Here is a 27861-nt window from a genome sequence, read left to right on the forward strand (position 1 = left end):
TCCACGGGTGGCAGGGACCCACCCAAGCACTTGAGCCACGGTCTGCTGCCTCCTGGGTGTCACGGGCAGGAAGCTGGCGTTGGGACTTGAACCCACTGCTCCGATGAGGAACGCAGGTGTCTCAATTGGCATTGGCACAGCTGCCACCCAAAGCCAGGAGCCCCCGGTGCATGGATCCAGGGGCGGCCTAGGGAGCTGTCACTGTGAGTGGACAGCTGCCCCTGGCGGAGTTCGGGGGCGTGGCCTTGCTCTTCCTGGCACAGGGAGGCCCCATGCGGTCAGCACTTCCGCACCTGCCCCTCTCCAGCAGGCAGAACAAGTGCTCCCAGGTGCCCCTGGCCAGTTCTGTTGGAACAAAGGAGGGCCCCCGGCCCCGGTCAGGGTAGAGTTGTTTCCCCACGTGCTATTTTTCTGTTGCACTTCTGGCTTCACACTTCTCCGTTCTCAACAAAGGGAGGTAGAATGTTCTTTTAACAACCCTTTGGAAAATTCAGAATTGGCGTTGAAAGGATGGGTAGAGCGCCATGAAGTAGTCACAGGGGAGGGCGAGAGACACAGCAATGGACGCAGCTTCAATGCCATCTGCTTCCAAGGAAGACGCACCCGCTGGCTGGGCCCAGGACAGCACAACCCTGAAGGGGCACGGACGCCAGGGACAGCTGCCCTTGGGAGAGTGGCGGGGAAGGAGAGACGTACCTAATACTTGAACAGGACTCACTTCTATTGCTTTTCTTTTTAATGCTTATTTATTTGAGTCAGAGTTGGAGAGAAAGGCAGACAGACATCTTTCATCTGCTAGTTAGCTCCCTGGATGGCCACTCCTGGCCAAGGCCAGGAGCCTGGAGGGCCATCCAGCTCTCTTATATGGGTGCAGGGGCCCGAGCACTTGGGCCATCCTCTGCTGCTTCCCCAGGTGCATTAGCAGGAAGCTGGATCAGAAGTGGAGCAGCCGGGACTCGAACCAGAGCTCACACGGGTGCTTAGCCAGTTACGCCCCAGCGCCGGCCCCTCCATGGCTTCTGAGCAGGCACGCAGCCTCGTGCTTAGGACACTCTGGGTCCCACGTCAGTGCTGGGGTTTGATTTCTGGCCCCAGCCCCTGACTCCAGGTTCCCCAGGGCAGACTTCAAGTACTTGGTTGAGCTCCTGCCACCCCCAGATCCTGGCTTCAGATGGGCCGGGTGCCAGCCACTGCGGGCATCAGGGAGTAAACATGCAGATAGGAGCTCTTTATCTTCCAAACAAAGAGACCATTGTTTGAGGGCGGTGTTAGGTTCACAGCCAACTGAGAAGGTGGTGAGGGATTTCCCACGCCACCTCACCCAGGGGACTGTCAGGATTCTTAAAAGCCATTCACACGTGTTACACCTATTCAAAGAATAAATCTAAAAGGTTAAAAAATGCTATAAAAATTTAAAAGGGAAAGAATCAATCTGTTTGTTCAGACCAGGGTGTAGAATTACTTTTCCTTCTGTTTTGGGATTCCATGTACTTTCTTTCTTTCTAATAAAATCAAATAATGAAGTTTTTAACAATCCATGTTCTACAAAGCACCACCAACTCCACAAGCCACACAGAGCCAACCCAGAAAGGCCCCTGAAGGGACAGAAAGCTGAAACTGAATCTGCCCCGTGTACCACGCTCGGAAACTGCTACAGACCCACGCACTTCCAGAGGCCGGAAGCTGTATGATTCCACTGTCTGTTCATCACAACGGACACACATGCGCACAATGTAAATGTGGACGTGGAAACCAGTGGGATCCGATACTCTGGGAAAGAGACCTTGAGAGGAGAGTCCTACCGAGAGTGCATAGATACCGTTTAAAAACAGTAGACTAAAAAGAAAAATTCTAGGCCTAAGAATTTATTCTTGTATTTTAGAAGCCCTCTCTGGGGGGCCAGCGCTGTGGCACAGCAGGTAAAGCCACCACCTGCAGTGCTGGCATCCCATATGGGTGCTCGCTCGAGCCCCTTCTGATCCAGCCTCTGCTATGGCCTGGAAAAGCAGTGGAGGATGGTCCGAGTGTTTGGGCCTCTGCACCCACATGGGAGACCCAGAGGAAGCTCCTGGTTCAAGCTCCAAGCTTCAGATCGGCACAGTTCCAGCCATTGCAGCCATCTGGGGAGTGAACCAGCAGATGGAAGACCTCTCTTTCTAAAAAACAAACAAACAAACAAACAAACTAAAAAACCCTCCCTGGTATCCGAGCAGTGAGGGAGTGACGGCCACCTTCAAGTGGTTGGGCCCCGGCCCCTCCTGCATTGGAAGCCTGGACCCCGGCACTCGGATGAAGCTGCTGCTCCTTCCTCAGCACAGGTCACAGCCCGCGGGACCCGCAGCCGCTTACAGGAGGACACAGCACGCACCCAGAACTGCGGCTCCGCTCTGGCCTCCGTAAGGTTTCGTGGGGTCTGGCATGGAACCGAATGCTGTAATGAGTTCGTAAAGGAGGGAGATACTAACAGCGACACAACCATCCACTGCAGCCACGTTCCACGTAAACCCCGGCCCGAGGACGCTTTGCAGCGGCAACCTGCACAGGTTTCAGTCCCAGATACAAGGTTAATGTCATGTGCTGCGTGCTCCAGCCGCAGGACGCGTGAACCGTGAAGCCTTGGGTTGTCAAGCGGAGTGTGCCCGAGTTCACACAATGACCAAAACGCCAGGGAAGCAGATTCATCAGACCGATGGCGGGAGGAGCCCGGGACACATGGGAGGCCCTCTGGATGGAGGTTTGATCCCACACAGCACAGGACGGCTGATGAGCAGGCAGGGGACCCAGCAGTGCCAACATGAACCTCAGAGGCTTCTACAACACCCCGGGGCCTTCTGCCTTGGAGGCCACCCCTGTGGGGAGGGGAAGAAGCCAGGACCCATACCCTCTGAGCAAGCAGGCATTCTGCCCCGGTTCAGCCTAACGACAGGAGATGCTGGGCCCAAACACAGCTGAGTATCTGGGCCAGGGGGACGCAGACATCTGTGAACCTGACGCCTGACAGGGGCGCACATTGGTCCTGCTCCCACCCCCAGCACAGGCAAGCTCGGGCCGCAGGGACTCCCTCAGGGGAGAGGTGCACGGAAAATGGGCACGACTCCGCACTGGCGAAATCAGACGGAAAGTCACGCGTCTTAGAGAAAGGAAACCTCGCCAGGGTTTGCTGCCAAGGTCAGGTAGCTGGCCTGTCCCAAACACGAGGGCTGGTTTACCGTTCTGTTCACCAGCCCTGACAACTGGTGTGTGGGCTGGCTCCCGGGGGGGGAGGGGGGGAATCACAGGATTTGACACTGTGCTAACTGGGTGGCTGGAAGGAGGGGGAAAAAAAGGGGGGGGGGCTGGGGAATCAAGTTTTAAATGGCACCTGAAATGCTTTCTGGAGTACTTCAACTAGATCTTGGCTGCATCAATCTATGAACTTGGAATTCTAGCCCCCAATCCAAGTGTCAAAACCTAATCCGAGTTGCCAGGAATGACGTTTCACCAGCGCCATCAGTCGCTACGTACACCGTACACTGACCAGACGCCCCCAGCTCAGGGCCAGTGGCTTTCTGGCTGCTGCCGGCACCAAACCGAATGCCCCAGCCCAGGAACAGGACTCCACGTTCCTCCTGGATTCTAGATGACAAAGGCTGTGTGTGGGGCCTTCACGAGGGCTGCCACGCTCATTCCAGTGCTTCTTACGTCTTACAAATTCCTGGTGAGCTTTTGTCTAGGTAACGTCCCTTTTCCCTACTTAATCACCACAAACTCAGCCGTTGAGCTTTTTTCTTCTGATAGGCAGAGTCAGAGATCTCCCATCCAACGGTTCACTCCCCAGATGACGGCAGCATTCAGGTCTGGGCCAGGCTCACGTCAGGAGCCAGGAACTCCATCAGGGCTCCCCACGTGGGTGGCAGACACCAAAGCATCCGAGCCGTCACCTGCTACCCCCATGACGTGTGCACTACAGGCAGCTGGTCTGGAAAAAGGCAGGACTCCGATACGGGACGCAGGCAACCCAAGCTGTGGTTCCATCCACTGTGCCAGAATGCCAGCCCCTAAACTTCTAAGTGATTACAAAATTGTTCATAGTTGAGGTTCTGTAACATCGTTTATACTGCCTGAATTTACATATATAATTTTCCCAACTAAAATGCTTACCTAGATTTGAAAAGTATCCCAGTACTTCTCAGTAAATCCGACCACCAAGTGTGCCGACCCACTACAATTCTTGTGCTGACCCAACGGCACCTCGAGGCCAGGACTTGGAGCATTTCTTCCAGGTCAGCCTCAGGATGAAGTAGGTGTTGACGGCCTCCGTCTTACTCTCAAGTTCATACCAAGTCCGCAAGGGCGAATGACGAGAGACGCGTGTCTGGACCGAGCTCTCCTGCTGACTTCAAGTTCCTTTGCATTGACGCTGGTGTTCAGAAATACTCCCCAGCGTAACGCAGAGCTGGGGGTGGCTCTGGGGGCGGAGTCTCCGTCCCAGCAAGGCTCTGGAGGGCAGAGCAGGCCCGGGCCAGGCGCGCTCCAGGCTGAGGTGCACCTCTAACTGGAACTGCTTTTGCATCCAAACCATCACTGCAGACTCACGCCAGTCGCTCAAGGTAAATGGGATGTGTCTTTTCCTTATGGACTTCCAGGGGAGCACTGTGCGGCCTGCCGGCAGGAGGCCTTACCCAGGATCTCAGTGGATGCACCCAGACTACATTACAGATTTATTAGTAACTTTATTTAAGCATGATACTTTTTAAATTTTTAAAATTTATTTGAAAGAGTTACAGAGCGAGGTAGAGAGAGAGGTCTTCCACCTGCTGGTTCACTCCCCAGATGGCCGCAATGGCCGGAGCTGTACCAATCTGAAGCCAGGAGCATTTTCCAGGTCTCCCACGCGGGTGCAGGGGCCCAAGGATTTGGGCCATCTTCTACTGCTTTCCTAGGCCATAGCAGAGAGCTGGATCAGAAGACGAGCGGCTGGGACTTGAACTGGCGCCCATATGGGATGCTGGTGCTTCAGGCCAGGGCATTAACCCGCTGTGCCACAGCGCCGGGCCCATCTTACATTTTCAATGTTTGAAAGGCAGAGGAGTCGCCATCTTCTATTCACTGGGTCACTCCCCAAATGCCTTCAGCAGCTGGGAAGGGCTGGGCCACAGCCAGGAGCCAGGAACTCCATCAGGGGCCCCACGAAGGTGGCAGGGCCCAGGCAGTTGGGCCATCATCAACTGCTTTCTGAGGCGCATTAGCAGGGAGCTGGCTCGGACAAGACTCAAACTGGCGCTCTGACTTGGGATGCCAGCATTGTGGTGGCAGCTTAACCTGAAGTCACTGTAAGCGGGACAGCTCTCTCCAGCGAGGGTCTAACCCCATGAGGGCGGCCGCAGTTCCACAGTCCCAGCACACACAGACCAGTCAGGGGAAGCTGCCTGTGACCCAAGCAACTGCGCATCCTTCTCTACTGTAATCAAAGAGCTTCGGGAGAACATCACAGACAGTAACTCACGCCTGCACCTGCCACACAATGCGCAGCAAGACGGCCACGAGGCCCGGCCTCCCTTTCGGACAGAGGGGTAGCCGAGGTGGGCTCAGGGCTGGAGCCCGTAGCAGAGGCAGGAGGTCACCTCCACCCCAACGGTTCCTCACCAGGAGGTTCTCGCCCAATGCCGGCGGGCAGACAGTAACAGGAAACAGTGCTTTCCCACGTTCCTTGGCTTCACCCATGCCTCAAGACGAATACTGACACTTTCGTAAGAAACACGACCCTGTGTCCCACACAAACTAGGGAAGGGGGCAAAGACATAGGTCTGGGATTTACTGCCACGTTCAAGTGAAGCCAGAGACAGGAGCACCATGGACACAGAACCACCCCAGTCTCACGCATCACAGAGGCTGAGTTAGACCCAGGCTAACATGAGCGCGCACAGCTGAACCCGTCTCTGGGCACCAACGACTTGAAGGAAGACAAATCCAAAATGCAGCTGTGTGGTTTCCAGAGCAATTTATTCATGAGAACCTACGTACTCCGCCATCGACAGTTCTCCTGTGTGTGCTGTGCCGATAAACAGACACTGAGAGGATGTAACAAGTTCATCATTTAATAAGTCTTAATTCACTTTCACCACATGGTATTGTACACGGTCATCTGCTGACACAGATTTCTTTTTAACAGATCTTGGTTTAAAAAAGTCATAGATACTGTGAGTTCTGTATAAACTGGTGACAGTAAGTTAGCTCCTTGTTTTGACTGATAAGCCTCAATTTCACCGCAGAATAAAGAATGTGGGCCAAAGAAAGCATAATCGGTCACTCGTATAGGACAGTATTGTTCCTATAATTTGAAGCTTTCTGAATGGACGGGTTCAGGCCTGATGGAACTGTAAAAAGATTACTTAATGAATAGACTATATGGAAATTGTACAAAATGTTATTAACTTTCATCATTAATAGCTTAAACAGCGCTATATTACTAATCGCTATTCAAAATAATAAAAAAAAGAAACACCTGTTTGAGTCCCCACGGAGGTGGCGTATGCACACACCCAAGCCACCCTGTAATTAGGGGTGTGTCAATACGTATTTCAACAGAAACTTTGGCTTTAGGAAAGAGTCACAAACATTTAAAAGAATGGCTTTAATCGTCATTTTAAGTATACGGTGGGGAGAAGTGTGCTTTAATTAAATATACATCATACCAGTGGTGCTGGCAAGGGTGAAAGTTACTCCTAATGTTGATAGCTATAAAAACAAGTTTGTACAGGACAAGACAATGAGATAAAAGCAATCCCTTTGAAACAAAATTAAAAAAAAGTTCACAGTGGTTTGTATCAACAGAATGCATTTTATGACAATAACATGTACAGATCCAGAGCACCCGGAGCTCTTTATATCCTACGGAAATGAGCATTTACATTATTCATGGGATGGGCTGAGTTAAAAAAACAAGATCAACTGTACACTCCCCCTCAGACAGAACCGACTGTCCGGGGAGTGCAGCTTTAACACCGTCATTCAAGTTGTTTGCAAAAGGAATAGAGAATTAAAAAACTAAACTAAACAAACACTTTTTCTGGGGAATGGAGTCTTTCATTTGCTGTTATAATCAGCAAACGCCATTCATGAAATCCAAAACAGAAGGAGGGGCCCCCACAGACAGATCTAGCTGGGCAAGCTGACCGTACACATTACAGTGTCAAAACCAAGGCTGCACACTCTATGTTACAAGTCCCGACTAGGCGGTGTCAAAACGACACCTATTTCTTTGCTTGCTTTGTGATCATACCCCGTGGAGGTGTCACAGGTCTCGTGGCGTTCGGCTTCTTTTTCTCTGCAGGCTTCAAAATCTGAAAAGATTCCAAAGACAGTGCATTTTAGCAGACACTCAAGCCAGACACAATCTTCTGTTCAGAAGTTTTTGACCAACTACTCTGAAAGCCCCACTAACTAGTCTACTCACACACCAAGCTGGCGTCTAAGTATCTTCTCTTGCTGATCAACACTATGATAGAGATGGAATTAGGATATGAACAAATTACTTCGCCTCTGGGTGAAGTGAGTTTTCTGAGGTTTGCACCAGGCTGGGCCTCTGGCTCTGCCTGATGACACAGGAGGCAGGTCCCCCTAAAGTGTCCTCGCACGACCTCTGGGAACTGCTGGTTCCCCTGATCACTGGGAAAAGAACTGTTTAACTCACTGAAGGGACTGCTCCAGGATTTCAGTGGTTGTACTTATGTTTCTGACTGGATCAGCCTGAAGGTGCTGAAAGTTTATCATAAAAAAAAGTGAGAAAAAGACTAAACCAGACTATGCACCAAACAGGGCCTCTGTGTCAAATGAAGGCCAGATCCCGTCACAGCACATCCACGAAGCTTTTGCAGAACTCAGACTGGAGAAGCAGTCATCCAGAACATCTGGCACGTGGCAGTGTACTTTATCACAATGGCACGACGGCTTCAGATTTACGATAAGAGTTGTTAAATATAAGGAGCTAACATTTGTGTTGTATCTATTTAAATAATGCAAGAGGAGTTAAATTTAACACTAGATACAAAGTTCTATTTTTCCCTTAAAAGGGATCTACACATTACTCAAACTGAGACAAACATTGATAAGGGGAAATAAGTTTAGCCCACTCAGCATAAATGAATAGTAGGCAGAAAAAAGAATGAAGGGACTGGTGCTGTGGCATAGTGGGTAAAGCCACCACCTGTAGTGGCCGGCATCCCATTTAGGCGCCAGTTCGAGACCTGGCTGCTCCACTTCTGATCCAGCTCTCTGCTATGGCCTAGGAAAGCAGTGGAAGATGGCCCAAGTCCTTGGAGAGTCCTGAAGCCAGGAGACCTGGAAGAGGCTCCTGGCTTCAGATCGGCGCAGCTCTGGCCATTGTTGCTATTTGGGGAGTGAACCAGCAGATGGAAGATCTCTGCCTTTCAAAGAAACAAATAAATCTAAAACAAACAAACAAAAAACAAATGCTGAAAACAAGCCCTACCTGAAAGGAACACATTAGTGTTTCGTCCACACTCATCATGGCACCTGCATTGTCAAACTCTCCACAATAGTTGGGTGCAGAAAACAGAGTGACCAACTGCCTCTTTGCAAAAAACTCATATCCATCTTCAACCACCTTGGAGAGAAAATGTTTCCAGTGTAAGTAGGTGCAAGTTTTAGGACAGTAAAACCATTCTTCAGTTTCCCACTGAGCCTGCAGGTCTTTTCCAGAGACATTTTGTATAAATAAGCAATACCTACCCACCAAAACCAACAAGGGGAATCTGCTCACACACATGCTCGTAAGTGTACATGTAAAATTCAAAACCAATACCTGGTGGGCTCTACATATAAGATCCAAATCATGCTTATGGAGAAATTTTGCAACCACTTCTGCACCAAATGTGAAGGACACGCCTCTGTCATTTTCACCCCAGCCTAAGACATCTTTATCGGGGTCAGACCACAAAAGATCACAAAGAAGACCTTGATCTGGCACATCAGTTGGTCGCATAATTCGCCGAATCTGCTCCATAGATTGAAGATCTGGTGATAAACCTGTACCAGGAGAAAAACAAAATCGAAGAGAGCAGCACTTTTAAAAAGACTGCTATCTCTTTAAAACCCAGTGACTTTAGGGGAGGGCACTGCTCCAAGTCCCGCTGCTCCACTTCTGATTTAGCTTTTGCTAATGCGCCTGGGAAAACAGAGGACGGCCCAAGTGCTTGGGCCCCTGCCACCCACGTGGGAGACTGGATGACACTCCTCCTGTTGGCCCCAACTAGCCTCAGCCGTGGCAGCTATATGGGGAGTGAACCAGCAGATGGAAGACTTCTGTGTAACTTTCTTCCAAATAAATAAATAAATGAATAAATAAATAAATCCTTAGCAACAAAATCCAGCAACCTTCAAACCTTGCTCTGCATCCTCCCCAGCAATGCAGGTGCGAGATGCTGCTGTAGACCACCTGTAGTGACCATGTGTGTGGTCGCTCTCACAAGCCTGACCTGGACTGCCCTTGCTAGTCTTCCCCTGCCTTTCTCTGGCCATGAGGCCTTTTCTGGCATAACCTCGCCCAACAGCAGGCCCTGCAGCCCTCTTCATCCCAGAGGGCCCCGTCCCACACCCCCGGATCTGACAGGCCAAGTTCTTTCTTCAGCCTCCTAGCAGCCACCCCCAAGCCGTGTGAGTTTCCGTAAGACCCCCAAGAACAGTCTGGGGACTTCTGGGCGGCTGAAGACGTGGCAGTTCCTGCAGGGGGGCGCCAGAAGGGGCACGAGAGCTCTACGGCCCCTCCCCAGCACTTCGCCCTCTGCATCTCTTCACCTGTCTTCTTTGTGAAATCCTTTCTAAGAAACAGGTGAGCTTGTTTTCCTGAGGTCTGTGAGCCTCTCAAGCAAATTAATCCCTCCTCCTGCAAACTGGATGCTGAGTCCAGGCCGACAGCACCAAAGCAGAGCCGAATTAGAGGACAGCACCCAGCTGGCGCCCGCTGGCTGCATGCTTGCTGGTGGGGAGAAATCTCCATGCCTGTTAAGGCTCCAAGAGCAGCCTGGGCCGTGAGTTCACAGCAGGAGCAGCTCGGTCTGCGGCAGCTCTGAGAAGCCTCTGCTGTCCACGGACCATCAGATCTGTGAGCTGGTGCCCACGCAGTCTGTCCTCTCCCCTCGGAGTTAAAGCTCACGCCCAACTCTACCAAACCTCTGCACCGCTGGAGGACACAGGATGCCTTTGCTAACATACGGCATTGGTTCTTTGACAGCTCCCTAATTTCTGACCACGGCAATTGTAATTACTACTTAAACTACCTTAAGCAAAAACAAAGCAGTCACTGAGCAAAGCACTAGAGCTTACTGGAGCAGGTACTGTGGCGCAGCAGGGGCAGCTGCGGCCTAGGACGCCTGCATCCCTTATCAGAGCGCTCTGCTTCAGACCCAGCTTCCCGCAGTGCACTGCGGGAGGCAGCAGCACTCACGTTCCAGCCACCCATGGGGAGACCGGGAATTCCAAGTGCCTGGCAGTAGCCTGGCTCAACCCTGACCATTGGACATCTGTGGAGTGAACCGGCAAATGGAGGGTGTCTGTTTCTCTACCCTTCAAATCAATACCAAGTTATGGGAGGATGAAAAGTAAATAAAGAGAACATCTATTTTCAGTATTCTAGAAGATCTGTTTAAAAATACTCTGTCCTGTTTTCAAATCTAACTCTTCAGAGTTGAGAATTCCTGGGAACAGATCAACTGCTTACATCAGACTTCTATGCAAATGGCCGTGGTTGTGTCAGAGAGGACTGGTAAGAGGACATCAACCCAAGAGTCACATGGGTGCAAACAGCACAGCGCCCACGCCCTCGAGGGCAGCAAGCCTGTGTGCAAGAACAAGCCCCCATACCTCCATGACAGCAGAAGATTTTCTCATCCACGATGGCTGCTATCGGTAAACAGTTAAAACAGTCTGTGAAAGTTTTCCATAGTTTAATGTTGTATCTTCTTTTACCTGCAAAAATTTGTAAAGGATGAAAAGATGACTGCTCTGGGACCATTCTGTTCTCACTACCTTTTACGTAAGCGAAGCTGTTTTTATCAAATAACCTGGGGCAGGCCTTCAGTCAGTCTAGTGTAAGACGCCGTTGGCTGTTGCTAACGGAACCTCTTCCTTGAAGACGGCTTCCGTCCTGCTACTTCAGCCATGCCACGGAGTCAGTTTTCTTCCGAGTCCTTTGCTGCCTCTTACGTCAGCATCCCATTGCAGAGCGCCAGTCAGGAGTCCCAGCTGCTCCACTTCTGATCCTGCTTCCTGCCAATGCGCCTGGGAAAGCAGGGAGCCCCTGCACCCACGTGGGAGATCCAGATGGAACTCCTGGCTCTGGCCTGACCCAGCCCCGGCTATGTGTAGCCATTTGAGGAGTGAAATAGTGGAAGGGGAGATATTTTCCTTTCTGCCTTAGTCCCTCTCTGCCTTTCAAAAACAACAACAACAAAAACCCTGATAGTAACCAACAAAGATCTTTTTCAAGGCTAAGGCATTAAATAGGGTCAGAAACTAATGCAGTCAATATCAACACATCAGTATATATGGGTATCAACACAAAGACATCTGCATTCGAACTTCCAACAACAACAACAAATCAAAGTACATGTTGACCCAACAGCCATGTAAAAGGGTAACTTGGTAACTTTTTTTCAACAACCTCAAATCAAAACTAACAAATATCCAAAACAGTGTTAAAACATTCCTTGCCTTTCATCTCACCTCACCACCCAAGGACAGTAATGGCCTTACTAGCACCTCTTTGACGAAGAAACCTCAATATCCAGGATCTTTCTTAAACTCAGCTGCCCTCAAATAAATCCAGAACCCACACGATTTCTCTTCCTGAGTGCTCCCTCTACCCCACCCTGTCTTCTTTGGTGGACCTCAAGGCCAGAGGCCGGGCAAGCATCACTTCTAGGAAGGGGTGGCAGGAGTGCTAAGCCTACGAACGAGACCCTTCCCAGGTACACTCCTAACAAACGAGCTGGTTCAACACATTACAACTGAGATGGGGGGGGGGCAGCGCTGTGGTGTAGTGGGCAAAGCTGCCCCTGCAGTGTCAGCATTCCATATGGACGCCGGTTCGAGTCCCGGCTGCTTTACTTCCAATCCAGCTCTCTGCTATGGCCTGGGAAAGCAGCAGAGATGGCCCAAGTCCTTTGGGGCCCCTGCATCCGTGTGGGAGACTCAAAAGAAGCTCCTGACTTTGGACTGGCACAACTCCGGCTGTTGTGGCCAACCGGGGAGTGAACCAGCAGATCGAAGACCTTTCTCTCTGCCTCTCCTCTGTGTAACTCTTTCAAATAATTAAACCTTAAAAAAACAAAACAAAACAACAACAACAACAAAAAACACAAACCCTGAGACGGGGGCAGATCACTGCGGTAGCTGCAGGGGAGGGCCACAGTCACAAGCCTCCCTGACCCTCATTAGATGTATGAGCCAGTACTGTGTACCTGCTAGTTCTTAACTGTCCCTCCAATCCCAACCCAAACTCTCCCGTCGCATAAATGATAAGCACAGAAGGAGGGTGGAGGCAAGGATTCAACAATTTTTTGACATGTTACGGTTACTTAAAACAACCAGAGTAACTAAAACCCCTCTACCAAGCTTACTATTTTTAAAGCTTGTAAGACTCTATCTCTGGGGTGGGCATTGTGGTACTTCCTGGGATGCCCCCTTCCCCATCAGAGTGCCAGCTCAAGGCCCCCACGTGATTTCTGGTCCAACTTTCTGTAAAGTGCCTTGGGAGCAGCAGGTGATAGCTGAAGAACTTGGTTCCCTGTCACCCACTGGGAGAGCCACACTGAACTCTCGGCTTCTGCCTTCAGTCTGGCGTGCCATGGCTGTTGCAGGCATTTCAGGAGTGAACCAAATACAAGATCTCATCTGGAGCTGGCGCTGTGGCGTAACACGTACAGCCGCCGCCTGCCGTGCCGGCATCCCATACGGGTGCCATTAAGTCCTGGCTGCTCCACTTCCAATCCAGCTCTCTGCTGTGGCCTGGGAAAGCAGAAGATGGCCCAGTCCCTGGGCCCCTGAACTGCACGGGAGACCCGGAAGAGGCTCCTGGCTTCAGATGAGCCCAGAACTGGCCATTTCCGCCATTTGGGGATTGAACCAGTGGATGGAAGACCTCTTTCTCTCTCTCTGCCTCTGCATAACTCTGCCTTTCAAATAATAAAATAAATACATCTTAAAAAAAAATCTCATGTCTTTCTGCCTTTAAAAAAGATGGAAATACTTTAAAAATATCATCAGGGAAAGGAGAATATTTATTAGTTACATAAAGATAATAATAAAGTATTTGAGTGAAATGAAGAAACAGCTAATTGAATCCAGAAATACAGTATATTTTTAAACATCTGGTTTCTGGGTCTGGCACTGTGGCGTAGCAGGTAAAGCTGCGCCATGTACCATGCAGCACATGGGTGCTGGTTAGAGTCCCAAGTTGCTCTACTTCCGATCCAGCTCTCTGCTATGGCCTGGGAGAGCAGCAGAAGGTGGCCCAAGACCTTGTGCCCCTGCCCTGATGTGGGAGACCTGAAGGAAGCGCCAGGGTCCTGGCTTCCCAACTCTGGCTGTTGTGGCCATTTGGGGAGTGAACCAGCAGATGGAAGACCTCTCTTCTCTCTCTCTGCCTCTCCTTCTCTGTGTAACTCTGACTTTCAAACAAATAAATAAATCTTTTTACAATTTTGCTTTCTCCATTCAGCACATTTTAAGAAAGTAACTGCCATTTTCCCTCAGTACCAATGAGTCAAAAGGAGAAAAACCACTATGTACATTTCTCTTTCTTTCTCTCTCTCTCTCTCTCTCTTTCTTTCTTTGAGATCAAAGTACTTTATTGAAAAGTTTGAAGGGGTGGGTGGGGGAACTTGAACCTGCACTGGGACTGACTAAAATCCGACATCCTCGGCTGGGACCCTCCCACTGTCAGTCTCCAAAAGACAACATACATTTCAAAAACTAATTATTGAGGCCGGCGCCGCAGCTCACTAGGCTAATCCTCCACCTAGCGGCGCCGGCACACCGGGTTCTAGTCCCGGTTGGGGAGCCGGATTCTGTCCCGGTTGCCCCTCTTCCAGGCCAGCTCTCTGCTGTGGCCAGGGAGTACAGTGGAGGATGGCCCAGGTGCTTGGGACCTGCACCCCATGGGAGACCAGGAAAAGCACCTGGCTCCTGGCTCCTGCCATCGGATCGGCGTGGTGCGCCGGCCGCAGCACGCCGGCCGTGGCAGCCATTGGAGGGTGAACCAACAGCAAAAGGAAGACCTTTCTCTCTGTCTCTCTCTCTCACTGTCCACTCTGCCTGTCAAAAAACAAACAAACAAACAAACAAAAAAAACAACTAATTATTGCGGCTGGCACTGTGGCTTGTCAGGTTAAGCTACCACCTGCAAAGCCAGCATACCATTCATTTGGGCACCAGTACCAGTCCTGGTTGCTCCACTTCCAATCCAGTTCCCTGCTAAAGTGCCCCGGAAAGCAGCCACATGGGAGACCGGGAAGAAGCTCAAAGATCCTGGCTCCTGGCTCTAGCCTAGCCCAGCCCTGGCTGTTGTGGTCATTTGGAGAGTGACCCAGCAGATGCAGATGTCTGTCTCCTCTTCTCTAACTCTGCTTTTCAAATAAATAAATAAATCCTTTAAAAAACAAAACAAAACCTAATCATTACACTTGCATGTAATGTGCTCCAGAACAGACAAAGTGAGACAGAAAGCAGACCACTATTAACTGGGGCCACAGGGCTAGCCCCACAGCTCTACCAATCTCTACACACCACGGAACTGTACTGTGGTATCTAGGGAACCAAACATCAATGACTCTGTTAAAACTATTTGGACGGGTTCTCAGAACTGTACTAGCAAGCAGGTTTCTGCGAATACCGCACCCAAAAAAATGATCTCAAAGAACTTGCTAGTGTGATCACCGCATCCGAACCCGACCACCACAGCAGTGAAGAATCCAGGACACTGCTGTATTAGTGTGGCAGCATTCTTCTCCCGCCCCAAGAAAAGAAAAAACTAAGGTAAAAGGAAGCTCATAAAACTTCAGTTCAGATTATGACAAAGGATCTTATAAACAACTCTTCCTTTGATACAGAAAGTACTCACATTCATCATAAAATCCGTAAATCCTATTGATGCTGGCACATTCATGGTTCCCTCTGAGAAGAAAAAAATTCTCGGGGTATTTGATCTTGTAGGCCAGTAAGAGGCAGATCGTCTCCAGCGACTGCTTTCCCCTGTCCACGTAGTCCCCCAGGAACAGGTAGTTGCTCTCTGGCGGGAAGCCACCGTACTCAAAGAGTCGCAGCAGATCATAGTATTGTCCATGGATGTCACCTGGAAGCAAGGATTTTGTTACAGTGTTAGCACACTTCCAGCTCAATCCACCAGGGACACTTGGGAAAGGCATTCTGTAAACATTCAGCTCACACAATGGCACTGACCTCCATTAATGAGAGTTTGACAGCCAACACAAAGTAATTTGCAATTTTCTACTATATTTAGTTCAATTGAGCTTAATGAAAATTTTGACTGTGTGTCCAGAATCTCACACAAAATTCAGCCAATTAAGAATTTGTTTTGGGAAAAGGAGTACTGTGGACAGGCATGCCTTCCTGCCAGGTAACAGGGCTCCCTTCAGGGGGCTGCTCAGCGTCCCATCTGTGGCAGCACAACTCCAGGTACCGTGCCAGCAGATCTGCACACTGCTAGCAGGCGTGGGCCCAACGGGACAAATGCACACACACTCCATCCAATAATGCCTCTGGCTTCATTTCTCCCCAAGAACATTTTACTACATAAACACACGCAAATGTCGTGTCATCAAACACGCCACGCGAACATGCTGTGGTTCTCATGAAACAGGTGCAGCACGGTCATCTGCTTCCATTATGCACAACAGCAGAAGCACAAACCAGCACCAGCAAGTACACCCAGTGTTGCTTTAGGCTTCAGTAGGATCCCACACATTCCTGTCGTTCACACCGTCTCAGCCCTCCGCCCCGAGGCTCTGCCTTCTGCAGTGAATCCTGTTTCAAAATCCCCAGCCCCGGGGCGGGCACTGCGGCCCAGCAGGCTAAGATAACACTTGCGATGCCAGCATCCAAACGGGCTCCAGGTGCAGATGCAGCTGCTCCACTTCTGACCCAGCTCCCTGCTGTGTGGCCTGGGAAAAGCAGCACAAGATGGCCCAAGTGCTTGGGTCCCTGCACCCACGTGGGAGACCTGGAGGAAGCGCCTGGCTTCGGACCAGCAGGCTGTTGCAGCCATTTGGGGAGTGGATCAGAGGATGGAAAGATCTCTCTCCATTTCTCTCTTTCAGAGAAGGATTCTCTCCCTAATACAGTCATCAACGTAACCTTGACTCAATCATTCACATACCCAAGATAACTCCGTGTACCAAAACTTACCACATATTTTGAGTGGTGCTTCAAGTTCTAGTAGGATAGGCTGACTGAGAAAGATCTCTCGAGACTTTAAGCACAGTCCTCTGATTTCATTCTCCTGTAGCTGAACATTCTTACCAGGCTTGGACCCTCTCACTGCAGGGGAGAAAAACTGTGATTAGTCTAATGAAGTCAAATACAATTTAACACAAAAAATCCAGAAAGACATAACTTTTAAATAAAGGGGACCAAAAAACACTTTTAACTAGCTTTATTTTCAGGACACTTATAAAGAATCTGGTTTTAATGTCTAACCAGTATCTTAAAATCCTAAATGGGTTTCAGACATTATTTAGTTACAACTCCTATACCAACTCAGGCTTCCTCACAGGACCCACAAGGGGTCACCTTGGCTCTGCAGGAGGCAGACTGGCAGGCCCTCCTCTCCTCCAGGCTGAAATCAGACGTCTCCAGGCATCAGTTCTGTGTGCAAGCCACACACCTGGCCCTGTTCAGTTACAGCCAGCCCACGGGACAACTCTTTTTGTCTCCAGCTCTACAAATGAATTAGTATTTGTACAGCAGATTTTGAGAGCGGAACAACCAAAGATCTTCCATCTTCTGGTTCACGCCTCCAAATGCCTGAAATAGCCAAAGCTGGGTCAGGCAGAAATCAACGACCCAAGTACTGGGCCATTATCTTCTACTTCCCAGGATGCATTTAGCAGGGAGCTGGACCAAAAGTGGAGCAGCCAAGACTTGAATGAGCTCTGTTCCAGGATGCAGGCGTCCCAAGCAATGTTGCCACATCACCTGCCTGAGGAAGAATCTGGTTTAGAATGTGACGTCACAAATGCTCAGAATCTTCTATCCATCAGTGTTCTTCAGACGGTGATGCTGTTCAAGAGTCTGATTTATCCACAAAGTCTAAGTTCACTTTTCAGTTCACTTAAAAAAGGCACAGGCTCACTGCCCACATTTTACTGTGAAATTTCTGGGCATCATTTGTGCTTACATCCTTGCCTTTCACTGGCTCAAGTCCCAGCTGCTCCACTTCCGATCCAGCCCTCGGCTATGGCCTGGGAAAGCAGAAGATGGCCCAAGTCCATAGGCCCCTGTACCCACATGGGAGACCGAGAAGAAGCTCCTGGCTTCGGATCAGCTCAGCTCTGGCCGTTGTGGCCATTTGGGGAGCGAACCAGCAGATGGAAGACCTCTCTCTCTCTGCATCTCAGTAACTCTGCCTTTCAAATAAATACATCTTAAAATAAGTAAATAAATAAATAAACCTTGACCATATAGGGCAAAGGATGTGAGCGTAGTGTTCTAACAAAGTTCTCCACTAACTTGAACAAAAGCACTCAGCATTCCCCTTCCTATCCAAGTGGAAGGCCTTGCAACATTCATGACCAATAGGTGGATAGGAGAGGAAATGAAGAAATTTTCTTTCAGCTGCAGTTCTAAAAGCAGTCATTAAACACTCATTAAATAGCACCGAAATGCTCCATGTACCCTAATTTTACAGCTACAAAGAGGCCCCTTCCAGAAAGGGGAAATCCAGCAAAACGGCTTGCTAGCAGTGTCAGGCAAGTACAGGGCTGGCTGTTTTCAGCATGCTTGAACCAACTTTTTATTCTTGCTTTGCAGACATTCTCTCAATTAAATCGAAGCAAAACCAGGACTAAGTTTGGAAATGAATGCTGCATCTTTCTACTATTAAACTCAACCAAGTGATTCAGCTTTAGGGAAGTACAATCCGTCAGATTCAATCAACGCTGATTTAAATTTTGCTGGTTTGGACTTTCGTTTGTATTTGAATTATAAAGCCACTTGGTGCGGTAGCTGAGTAAGAGCAGTAGTCTAGTCCACTTTTATGCACCTTTGTTCTGTAAGCACCTTAAAGAAAACATCACTCAAGGGCCTTCCCTAGCGCAGAGGGCTGTGTCGAGTGTGATAAACGCGGGTGTGAAGCGTCCACTGCTCCGAGGAAACCAGTCCTGAGCAGGGATGGCAGTGTACAGAGGCATTTATTCTTTGATGAAAAAATAATGATGATCAGAGAAGGGATAAACTCTTAAATCACAAAATGAAGGGACAATGACAGGCGACGTGGCTGGACTGACCAGCCAGGAGCCGGAAAGCTTGAGACTGGTCCTCAGCTTCTCGCAAATCACTGCACTGCTTGGGCCTCAAGATACCAACGTGAACTAAAAAGACTGGCAGTCTCTGACAAAATGTGCGAAACCAAAAGCAGTAACAGGGAAAGCACGGTCGTGGTAACCTTTGAGGGAGGCAGATGTCTATGCAATAAACAGCAACTGACCAAGTTTTTTCCAGAAGAACCACAGTAACTTTCTGTCTCTAGAAACACAGCAGTAGAGAACTTAAAAAAACCTCCCAATGGAAAAACGATGGGACTCCTGCTTCACTCGCAGAAAACCCCGTCACCACCGACTTCAGGCCAGCCTGGGACGTGGCCACCTGCCCAGCACCAGACTTTATTTTGGGCTAGGAGGGAACTCTCAGAAGCTTCTGGTTTCAACCCCAACTTTGTGTAGCACAGCCTTACACCTGTGAATGAGTGCCGCCCGAGTCTGCAGACTGTCTGCACTAAGTGCTTACTCCTCTCCGAACAACAGGCCTGCTTTCTCATCACGGCGGTCAGTGTAAATCAATGCTGCTAACATACATTTCCTTGGCTTTGGAGACATCCTACTGCAATCTTTAGATACAGTTTGTGGTCATTTAAGTCTTATTCTGTTTTTGTGTTTGTGCTGAGTGGGGTCATTCAGAGACAGTAAAAAGCAGTATTACTAACAGAAAATTCTTACTGTGAACACTAGATGCATCCCCACCCGAAACAAATAGATTTATTTGTAATTGAAGAATGGTGCTCATTAAAACCAACAAACATGGTCTCAGAGCTACTTAAATTCCCTACAATTAGCTCAAGGAAAAACAAACTTTAAAACCAGAAACTCTGCCCAAACCGCGTTCCACAGTTGGCAAGCAGCTATCCATCCTTCACTCTGGAAAAGCCTCGGCAACCATCGCCCCCCGTCGCAGCCCTTGTCCCTCTTGTCCTTCTCTCCCGACAGCCAGCTACTCTCGACTTCACAGGACTTAGAGCCAGCAGCGCCACTCTGCTTCTGTCTGCTCCTCTGGACCCCTGCAGAGTTCAGACCCCAGGTTGCTCGGCAGCATCCACTGGCTGCACAGTGAAGTGGCACAATCTTCCAGGACTGTCCACCGCAGTCACAGAATTAAACACTGGCCAGACTGCACGCATGCCTAACCAAACATCTACTGCTGTGCGATAAACTCACAAAGCAAACAGTCCAGTTTCCCTAGCAGACTCCACTGCAGTATTTTCTAACTGAAAATTTAGAATTACTCTTAATTTCAAGTAGAACACAATCATCTAACAGTTATAAGACATCAAGATGCGTTGTCAGGCCATGTGAACATTAAGTAATTCTTTCTTTTTTTTTAATTTTTTGACAGGCAGAGTGGACAGTGAGAGACAGAGAGAAAGGTCTTCTTTTGCCGTTGGTTCACCCTCCAATGGCCGCCGCGGCCAGCGCATGGCGCTGATCCGAAGGCAGGAGCCAGGTGCTTCTCCTGGTCTCCCATGGGGTGCAGGGCCCAAGCACCTGGGCCATCCTCCACTGCACTCCCGGGCCACAGCAGAGAGCTGGCCTGGAAGAGGGGCAACCGGGACAGAATCCGGTGCCCTGACCGGGACTAGAACCCAGTGTGCCAGCGCCGCAGGCGGAGGATTAGCCTACCAAGCCACGGTGCTGGCCTTAAGTATCTCTTAAAAGTCGCCGGATCAACTAACAGCATAAAAATCCATTCTATTTTCAATGCCCATCAAATAACACCACGTGCTTCAGGGCACTGTGCTAAGGAGCTTCCAATGCCATTTGATCCTCATGAGAATCCAACGAAGCCAGAGCATTGTCACCTCCCACTACGCAGGCTGGATATCCCGGGCTTGGGCCAAGGTCACAGAGCTTGTAGGCAGGTCTAGGGATGCTTCTATCTACTACACCTCAATTAAGAATTTGTTCTAAACTTTCAAACCAAAAGATACGAACCACCAAACCCCAATACATAGAGACTTCAAAAAGTCTGTAAAAATCAAAAAGTTTAGTTATGGTGCAAAAATTTTAGAAATCCAGGCAGTTTTCCCCCTATTTATTTATTTATTTATTTTATTTTTGGGGGCCAGCGCTGAGGCTCAGCGGGTTAATGCCCTGGCCTGAAGAGCAGGCATCCCACATGGGCGCTGGTTTGAGATCTGGCTGCTCCACCTCCAACCAGCTCTCTGCTATGGCCTGGGAAAGCAGTAGAAGATGGCCCAAGTGCTTGGGCCCTGCACCCGTCGGGGAGACCTGGAAGAAGCTCCTGGTTCCTGGCTTCGGATCAGTGCAGCTCTGGCCGTTGTGGCCAACTGGGGAGTGAACCAATGGATTGGAAGACCCCTCTCTCTCTTTGCCTCTCTTCTCTCTGTGTAACTTTGACTTTCAAATAAATAAATAAATGAAAAGATTTGTTTTATTTATTTGAAAGAGTTACAGAGGGAGGGACAGAGAGTTTTTGCATCCGTTGGTTCACTCCCCAGATGGCTGCATCGGGTGGAGCTGTGCTGATTTGAAGCCAGGAGCTTCTTCCGGGTCTCCCATGCTGGTGCAGGGGCCCAAGGACTTGGGACATCTTCTGCTCCTTTCCTAGGCCATAGCAGAGAGCTGGATGGGAAGTGGAGCAGCTGGGACTGCAGGCGGCAGCTTTCTCTATACTCTTGCACAAACTTCTGGGAGATCCTCATATAATCACAATGCATCTTCACAAATGGGCAACATTAAGTGATGAGTTAAATTATGGACCTGTTTGTTAAGACAACTAAGACTTACCATACTTCACACACTCAACAGAACAACTGCTTGGCACCAACTGTGTGCCAGAGCTGGTGTGAGACAGACAGCAAATTAAGACAAACTAGATGACTGCTCTTAAATGCCATGACCAGAACTCAAAACTCACATTAGGCATAATGTCTCCATACCATTAAAAAACCAAAGGTACAGTGTCACTACTTTACCCCTACTAGGCACCAAGAAAACTACAGTGAGACTGACCCCGCACAACACACACTTCAGGTTCAAGCTCTCCTGTGCTCTGTGCACACAGGACAAACTGTCAACATAAAAATGTCCCTAGGTGGGACATCAGGGTTGTCACCTCATGATACCTTCCCAAGCAGCATTCAAACAGCAATTATAAGATTATTTCTTTAAAAAAAAAATTATTTGATAGAGTTAGACAGTGAGAGAGAAAGAGAGAGAGAGAAAGGTCTTCCTTCCGTTGGCTCACCCCCCAAATGGCCGCTACGGCCGGAACTGCGCCGATCCGAAGCCAGGAGCCAGGTGCTTCCTCCTGGTCTCCTGTGTGGGTGCAGGAGCTCAGCACCTGGGCCATCCTCCACTGCCTTCGCGGGCCACAGCAGAGAGCTGGACTAGAAGAGGAGCAACCGGGACTAGAACCCAGCACCCATGAGATGCTGGCGCCGCAGGTGGAGGATTAACCTAGTGAACCACGGTGTTGGCCCCCAATTATAAAATTATTTCAACAACTGAACACCAATAGAATTCAAAATATTCCATTCTCTAGCTGGAGCACTCCATTCTCTAGCTAGAGTGTTTCTCAGAAATGTATGTGGCGTGGAAATAAACCACAAGGCAACATGTGATCTAAGAGTTAGCAAGCAACACATCACATCAACTTGGGACTCACACATGAACTTGCAGTTAGTTTTCACCTGGCTAGGAAGGGAGATTCAGACAGAAGCATGCTGGCTGTTAACAGCAGAGGCCCACCGCAGAAGAGTGTACCTGATCTCTATCTGCCACATCCAATACAAGCGTGTCCTAAAAACTGCCACACTGTTTTATCAAAAACTGAGGAGCCCACACTGCGCTGAGGTGGGCTGACTGATGCCCACATCCCATGAGCCCTGGTTTGGGTTCAAGTTTGGGCAGGTCCACTTTCAATCCACTCCCTGCTAACGTGCCCGTGAGAAAGCAGCAGCAGATGGCCTAAGTGCTGGGGCCCCCATCACCCACATGGAAGACCTGGAAAAAGCTCCTGGCTTCAGCCTGGCTCAGCCTTGGCTATTGAGGGAGTAAACCAGTGGATGTAAGAGCTCTCTGTCTCTCTTGAACACTGCCCTTCAAATAAACAAACTGACCTTAAAAAAAAAAAAAAAAAAAAAAAAAAAAAAAAAAAGTGAAAACATGAAGTCATAAAAGAACATTACTGGGGGGCCGGTGCTGTGACACAGCGGGTTTAAGCCCTGGCCTGAAGTGTCAGCATCCCATATAGGCACTGGTTCTAGTCCCGGCTGCCCCTCTTCCGATCCAGCTCTCTGCTATGGCCTGGGAAAGCAGTAGAAGATGGCCCAAGTCCTTGGGCCCCTGCACCCGCATGGGAGACCCGGAAGAAGCTCCTGGCTTCAGACTGGCCCAGCTCCAGCCATTGTGGCCATCTGGGGAGTGAACCAGCAGATGGAAGACCTCTCTAACTCTGTCTTTAAAAAAAAAAAAAAGAACATTACTGGGGCGGGCACTGTGGTGCAGTGGGTTAAAGCCCCAGCCCGCGGCACTGGCATCCCATATGGGTGCTGGCTTCTCTCTCGCTTAACTCTTTAAAAAAAAGCACTGGTGTTTATTTGCAATATCAGCTGTCTCTCAGAAGTGGTGCTGACTTCTCCGACAGCTTCGCTACCAGCAGAGATGCAAACGTGGTTAGCAAATTTAAGAGTACCCTGGAGCTCTTTATAAGGAATACAGAAGTATTCTCCATGCCGCAGAAAAGCCCCTTAATTGTTTCAAGGTCATATTGAAGGTGTAATAGACATAAAAATAGTGCAAGCTGAATTAGAATGAAGCTTTAGAACCTAAGAAAGGCACAATCAGCATAAAAATAAATCAAGAGAGTTTGCTGCTTGAAGATAATCCTATTAAAGAAGGTGGTAATCGTAAAAATAATCCCGCATCACATTCATTTCAATCATCATCTCATGATACTTGACATGTTTAGGAGAGTAAGACTTCAGACCAAACCCTAAACAAACAAACAAAACCCCAGTAACTATTTGCAGCACTAAACTTCTCCACAGTTAATGTCATTTTCTTTAAAGATGCAAACTACCAAAAAAGGGTGACAGGTGACAGGACCGCTCTGCTTCTCTGGAGTGCCCAGCAGGAGACAGCAGGAGACAGCAGGAGACAGCAGGAGACGCGGTGCCCAGCCTGGCCTGCACTGCTGGTGTGGTCGCAGCAATGCCTGTAGTCAGGATGCAGCTGCAAAACAGGGTCTCCTGCTCCTAGGAAGTATTCTGACCTTTTTACACCCAGGGCAAAGCCAAGTCATTGAAAACTCTAGACTTTCTCATCTAAAAATATATTTTGGGGGCCGGTGCTGTGGCATAGCGGGGGAAGCCATTGCCTGCAGTGCAGGCAGGGTTCAAGTCCTGGTTGCTCCACTTCCAATCCAGCTCTGTGGTATGGCCTAGAAAGCAGTGGAAGATGGCTCAAGTCCTTGTGTCCCTGCACCCATGTGGGAGACCTGGAAGAAGCTCCTGGCTTCAGACTGGCACAGCTCAGGGTGTTGCAGCCATCTGAGGAGTGAACCAGCAGATGGAAGGCCTCTCTCTCTGCCACTGCCTTTCTGTAACTCTGCCTTTCAAATGGGTAATAAAAAAAAAAAAAAAAAAAAAAAAAAAAAAAAAAAAAGATAAAACTGCTTCACCAACTTCCGCCCTGGCTACTATTGGGCACTAAGGTCGAGCAGGCCCAGCTGCCTCTGGCATCCAGTTCTCGGGGGTGGGAGGGGCAGTCTGTGCCTGTGTGCCAGCCCCCCCCCCCGTACAAAGTCTAATAGAAGGACACAAATGATCCAGCTAGATTTCACTGCTGCCTCCTGCCACTGATAAGCAGACGGGCACAGCGGGCAAGGAGAGCAGAGACCTCCAGCCCATTGAGGGTGCTCTCCTGCAGGCCAGGCTGTGGACATAAGCCGCAGGCAAGGAACTGGAACACAGCCCTCCTCTTGACCGTCACCATTAAAACTGTCTGCTGTGCGAAAGATACCTGTAGCTGCTCATTAGGAAACAGCGCTTGTGTGTTCTCTGTTCATTTTTAAGAACCCCTCCCCCCACCCCTTAACCATTTATGCTCCTTCTATTACCTTAGGGTGAGGGCACACTGCCTTTTCGAGTTTCACATCGCGACCAGCAGAGGCACACATGTATTAATTCACCCTTCAGAGGCACCCTTAAGTACAGGGGAACTTCAAAGGGTTTGTGGAAAAATGGAATCAGAAATGATTATTTTGATGCAGAACAGTCTGAAATCCCTACATAAGCTTTCAATAATGCATTTTTTGAAGACTCTTCTATGCACAGATCTCCAAGTCTTTTTGTGCTGACCTTGAACTTTTAAATTCCATTCTTCCACCAACATTTTGTTGTGTATCAAAAGATCTGTTTTAAATCATGAAACTCAGGCAAAGTGTGGCTTGGTTTTACAGTTGGACAATGGCCTTTTCCAGAGAAAAGGTGTTTTGACAACCTGGGTGTGAAACAAGCTACAACTCTTTGCTACGTAAGAAAACCACTAGCCATCACGCATCCTTGGACAGGTCAACTTTGCCCCAAACCTCATTTTAGAGCATCAGACGTAATCTAGTTTCTTTTTTTAACTTATTTGAAACTCAGAGTTACAGAGAGAGAGAAAGAGAAGAGAGGAGAGAGATGTGTCATTCGCTATCGACCAAGGCTGGGTCAGACCGAAGCCAGGAGCTTCACCCAGGTCTCCCACGTGGGCGCAGGGAGACCTGGCTCTTGGGCCATCTTCTGCTGCTCTCCCAGCCTGTAACAGAGAGCTGGACTGGAACCGGCACCCACACTGGATGCCAGTGATGCAGATGGCGGCTTTAGCCACTGTGCCACAGCGCAGGCCCCTAGTTTCTTTTCTTTTAATTCCCTACGTTTTATCTGCAGTTATTTAAATAACTCAACAGCTGTTAGACCACCGAACAACCACTTTGACGGTGCTCTGCTGAAGCCTTCGCGGTACCGCCCCTGAGCCGCTGCTCTGCTGGTACAGCCCGAAGCCGCTAAGTCAGTTCTGCACACCTCGAGAAGCCCACCAAGGCCACAGCCCCTCCATTTTCAGACCTACTTAAAATTCTTAGGGAAAAAGTTTTTTGGGGCACTACAAAAAGCACAAAACACATTACGACATCCTCTAACTTACACGAATACGCGTCCTCAATAGATTCACCTTCAATAGTTTGTCAACAAACACTGAGAAAAGGAATTTTAAGCACACACACACAGTCTCCTGAAGCATAAAAAATGCACTGCTTGGGGCCGGCACTGTGGCGCAGTGGGTTAATGCCCTGGCCTGAAGTGCCGGCATCCCATATGGACGCTGGTTCGAGACCCAGCTGCTCCACTTTCAATCCAGCTCTGATATGGCCTGGGAAAGCAGTAGAAGATGCCCCAAGTCCTTGGGCCCCTGCACTGCGTGGGAGACCCGGAGGAAGCTCCTGGCTCCAGATCGGCACAGCTCCAGTCATTGCAGCCAATTGGGGAGTGAACCATCGGGTGGAAGACCTCTCTCTCTGCCTCTCCTCTCTGTGTGTAACTCTTTCAAATAATAAATAAATCTTTAAAAAAGATTGATTTCAACAAAAAGTATGTTAAGAAGTGATTTTCCTTGCAACACAGCATGCAGAGGGGGAGCCAGTGAGAGACGACTGAGCTCTCCTTCCACACGAGCCCAGCCACCCAAGCCCAGACTGCAACAAGCCACACACTGCCGGCCACAGGCAGCGGCCGCGGCCCTTCAGCCCCCAGCTTCCGATGCACGAAGATTCCAACTGCTGCCCACTCCAGTCTCTCACACACCCCACAGAGGTGAGAAGTTACACGTCCAGGACAAAAATGCTGCTGACACTTTCTCACTGTAAACTGTTTAAACCAGTTAACGACCGAGCGCTGCCTCTTTCAAGGAAAGAAACGAATTAACCAGGGTGAGAGCGAGGCTCCGCTCGAGGCCGAGGCTGAACCCCGACACGGCTTCCCCTCCAAAGGCCGCTGGCTCGAGGCGCACTGGACGGGTCCTTCAGGGCCGTAAAGGGTTTTCCTCTTAAAAAGGCGGAGCGGGGAGTACAGATTACAGAAGCGGGACGAGATGGTTTCAGGAGTTTCGTTTTAATGACGGACTTCAGAAGACCCGCAAATGCTGACACCAGCGCTGTGTTCAGGCTCTCCGCCCCTCCCCCAGACCGCTCATTACAGAGGTACTTTAGGAGGCCCGCATGAAGGCAAAGCCGGCCAAATTCGCATCGCCAGGCGCCCGAATAACCGGGGCCGACTTAATCCTCCTAAAGGCTGAGCGCCGCTCCAGAAAACCTGAGCCCAACTCCGCCCGACCCGCCTCCGGAGCCGCCGGCCGGGCTCCCGGCGACAGCTACGCGACCTTGGTCCGGCGACTTCCCGCTGCGGCGACGCCGCCAAGCAGGGGCCTCCGCCTCGCCAGAACCCGGCGAAGCCCGCCGTCAGGGCTCGGGGATGCCTGCGCCCGGGAGCGCCGGCCGTTACCACCCCGGCGAGCAGGCGAGGCACGCCCGGCGCTCGGCGGGCGACCCCGTGACCTCCCCGAGGCCGGCACTTCCAGGGGCTCGGGGGGCCGGGGGCGACGGGTTCTCGCAGCCCCTCCAGACGGCAGCGCGGCGACAGCAATCAGAGAGGACGAGTCCCCCAAGCCGGTGGAAGCGGGGCCCCGTCACATCGCTCTGCGAGCGGACGAGGGCCAGGGGCTGCATTTCGGGGCGGGAAGTCCCGCCCGGGCGGCCCGCGAGGTGGGACGGAGCCCCCTCCCCACCCCCAACCTCCTCTGCTCCACGACCGGCCCGAGTTTCCACAGCTCACGGCCAGGAGAAAGGTCGCAGCGTCGTGCAATGAACGAGCCCGGCACGGAGGCTGCGAGGACAGCGCCGAGTTCGGGACCCCGGGATGGCTTCCCGCCCGCTGCAGCCGCGGCTTAACTCGGGGCTCCCTTCCCGCGGCGCTGCAAGCCCAACCGGCCTCCCAACTCCCTCAGCTCGGGCCCCCGGGCCCGCCGGCCGCCCGCCCGCCGCCCCCTCACCTTCCAGCAGCCGTTGGATGATGCTGTCGATGTTGAGTTTGTCTATATCCGCCATCGCCTTCCCACCGCCGACCCTCCCGCAGCGGCGCCGCCGCCAGCTCGTGCCCGGGACTCACACCTCCTTTCCACACCACGAGCACAGAGGCGGTGGTGGCGGCGGTGGCAGCAGCCGCGGCGGGAACCCCCCCCAGCCGCCCCGCTCCCTGCTTCCTCCTTCTCGCCCCACTGGAACCACGAGAAGAAC

At 50.3% G+C, this 27861-nt stretch overlaps 1 protein-coding gene and 1 long non-coding RNA gene across 2 annotated transcripts; both read right to left on the reverse strand.

The window, feature by feature from the left end:
• Positions 1-1849: 1849 nt before the first annotated feature.
• Positions 1850-4411, reverse strand: LOC149119828 (uncharacterized). The gene is made up of 2 exons (XR_016227108.1): positions 4141-4411; positions 1850-2156 (listed from the first exon to the last, which is right to left on the reverse strand). It is a non-coding gene; the product is annotated as an uncharacterized LOC149119828 (long non-coding RNA).
• A 1552-nt stretch (positions 4412-5963) lies between these two features.
• On the reverse strand, positions 5964-27861 carry PPP1CC (protein phosphatase 1 catalytic subunit gamma). The gene is made up of 8 exons (XM_002719749.6): positions 27618-27861; positions 16423-16554; positions 15119-15349; positions 10861-10965; positions 8804-9027; positions 8471-8605; positions 7262-7322; positions 5964-6356 (listed from the first exon to the last, which is right to left on the reverse strand). Exons 1-8 carry the CDS (start codon positions 27670-27672, stop codon positions 6286-6288), a joined length of 1014 nt encoding a protein of 337 aa, XP_002719795.2. The 5' UTR covers positions 27673-27861; the 3' UTR covers positions 5964-6285.

This window comes from Oryctolagus cuniculus, chromosome 21 (genome assembly GCF_051225735.1).
Source record: "Oryctolagus cuniculus isolate XC-2025 breed Fujian yellow rabbit chromosome 21, ASM5122573v1, whole genome shotgun sequence".
In the NCBI taxonomy this organism is placed as follows: domain Eukaryota; kingdom Metazoa; phylum Chordata; class Mammalia; order Lagomorpha; family Leporidae; genus Oryctolagus; species Oryctolagus cuniculus.

Excerpts from the sequence above, each read along its gene's own strand:
- PPP1CC (XM_002719749.6), bottom strand. The coding sequence starts at position 27,672 with ATGGCGGATATAGACAAACTCAACATCGACAGCATCATCCAACGGCTG. Across the intron at positions 10,966-15,118 it reads TTACGGATTTTATGATGAAT|GTAAAAGAAGATACAACATT; the intron begins GTGAGTACTTTC and ends AAATTTTTGCAG. Across the intron at positions 7,323-8,470 it reads CACTAATGTGTTCCTTTCAG|ATTTTGAAGCCTGCAGAGAA; the intron begins GTAGGGCTTGTT and ends GAATCTTTTCAG.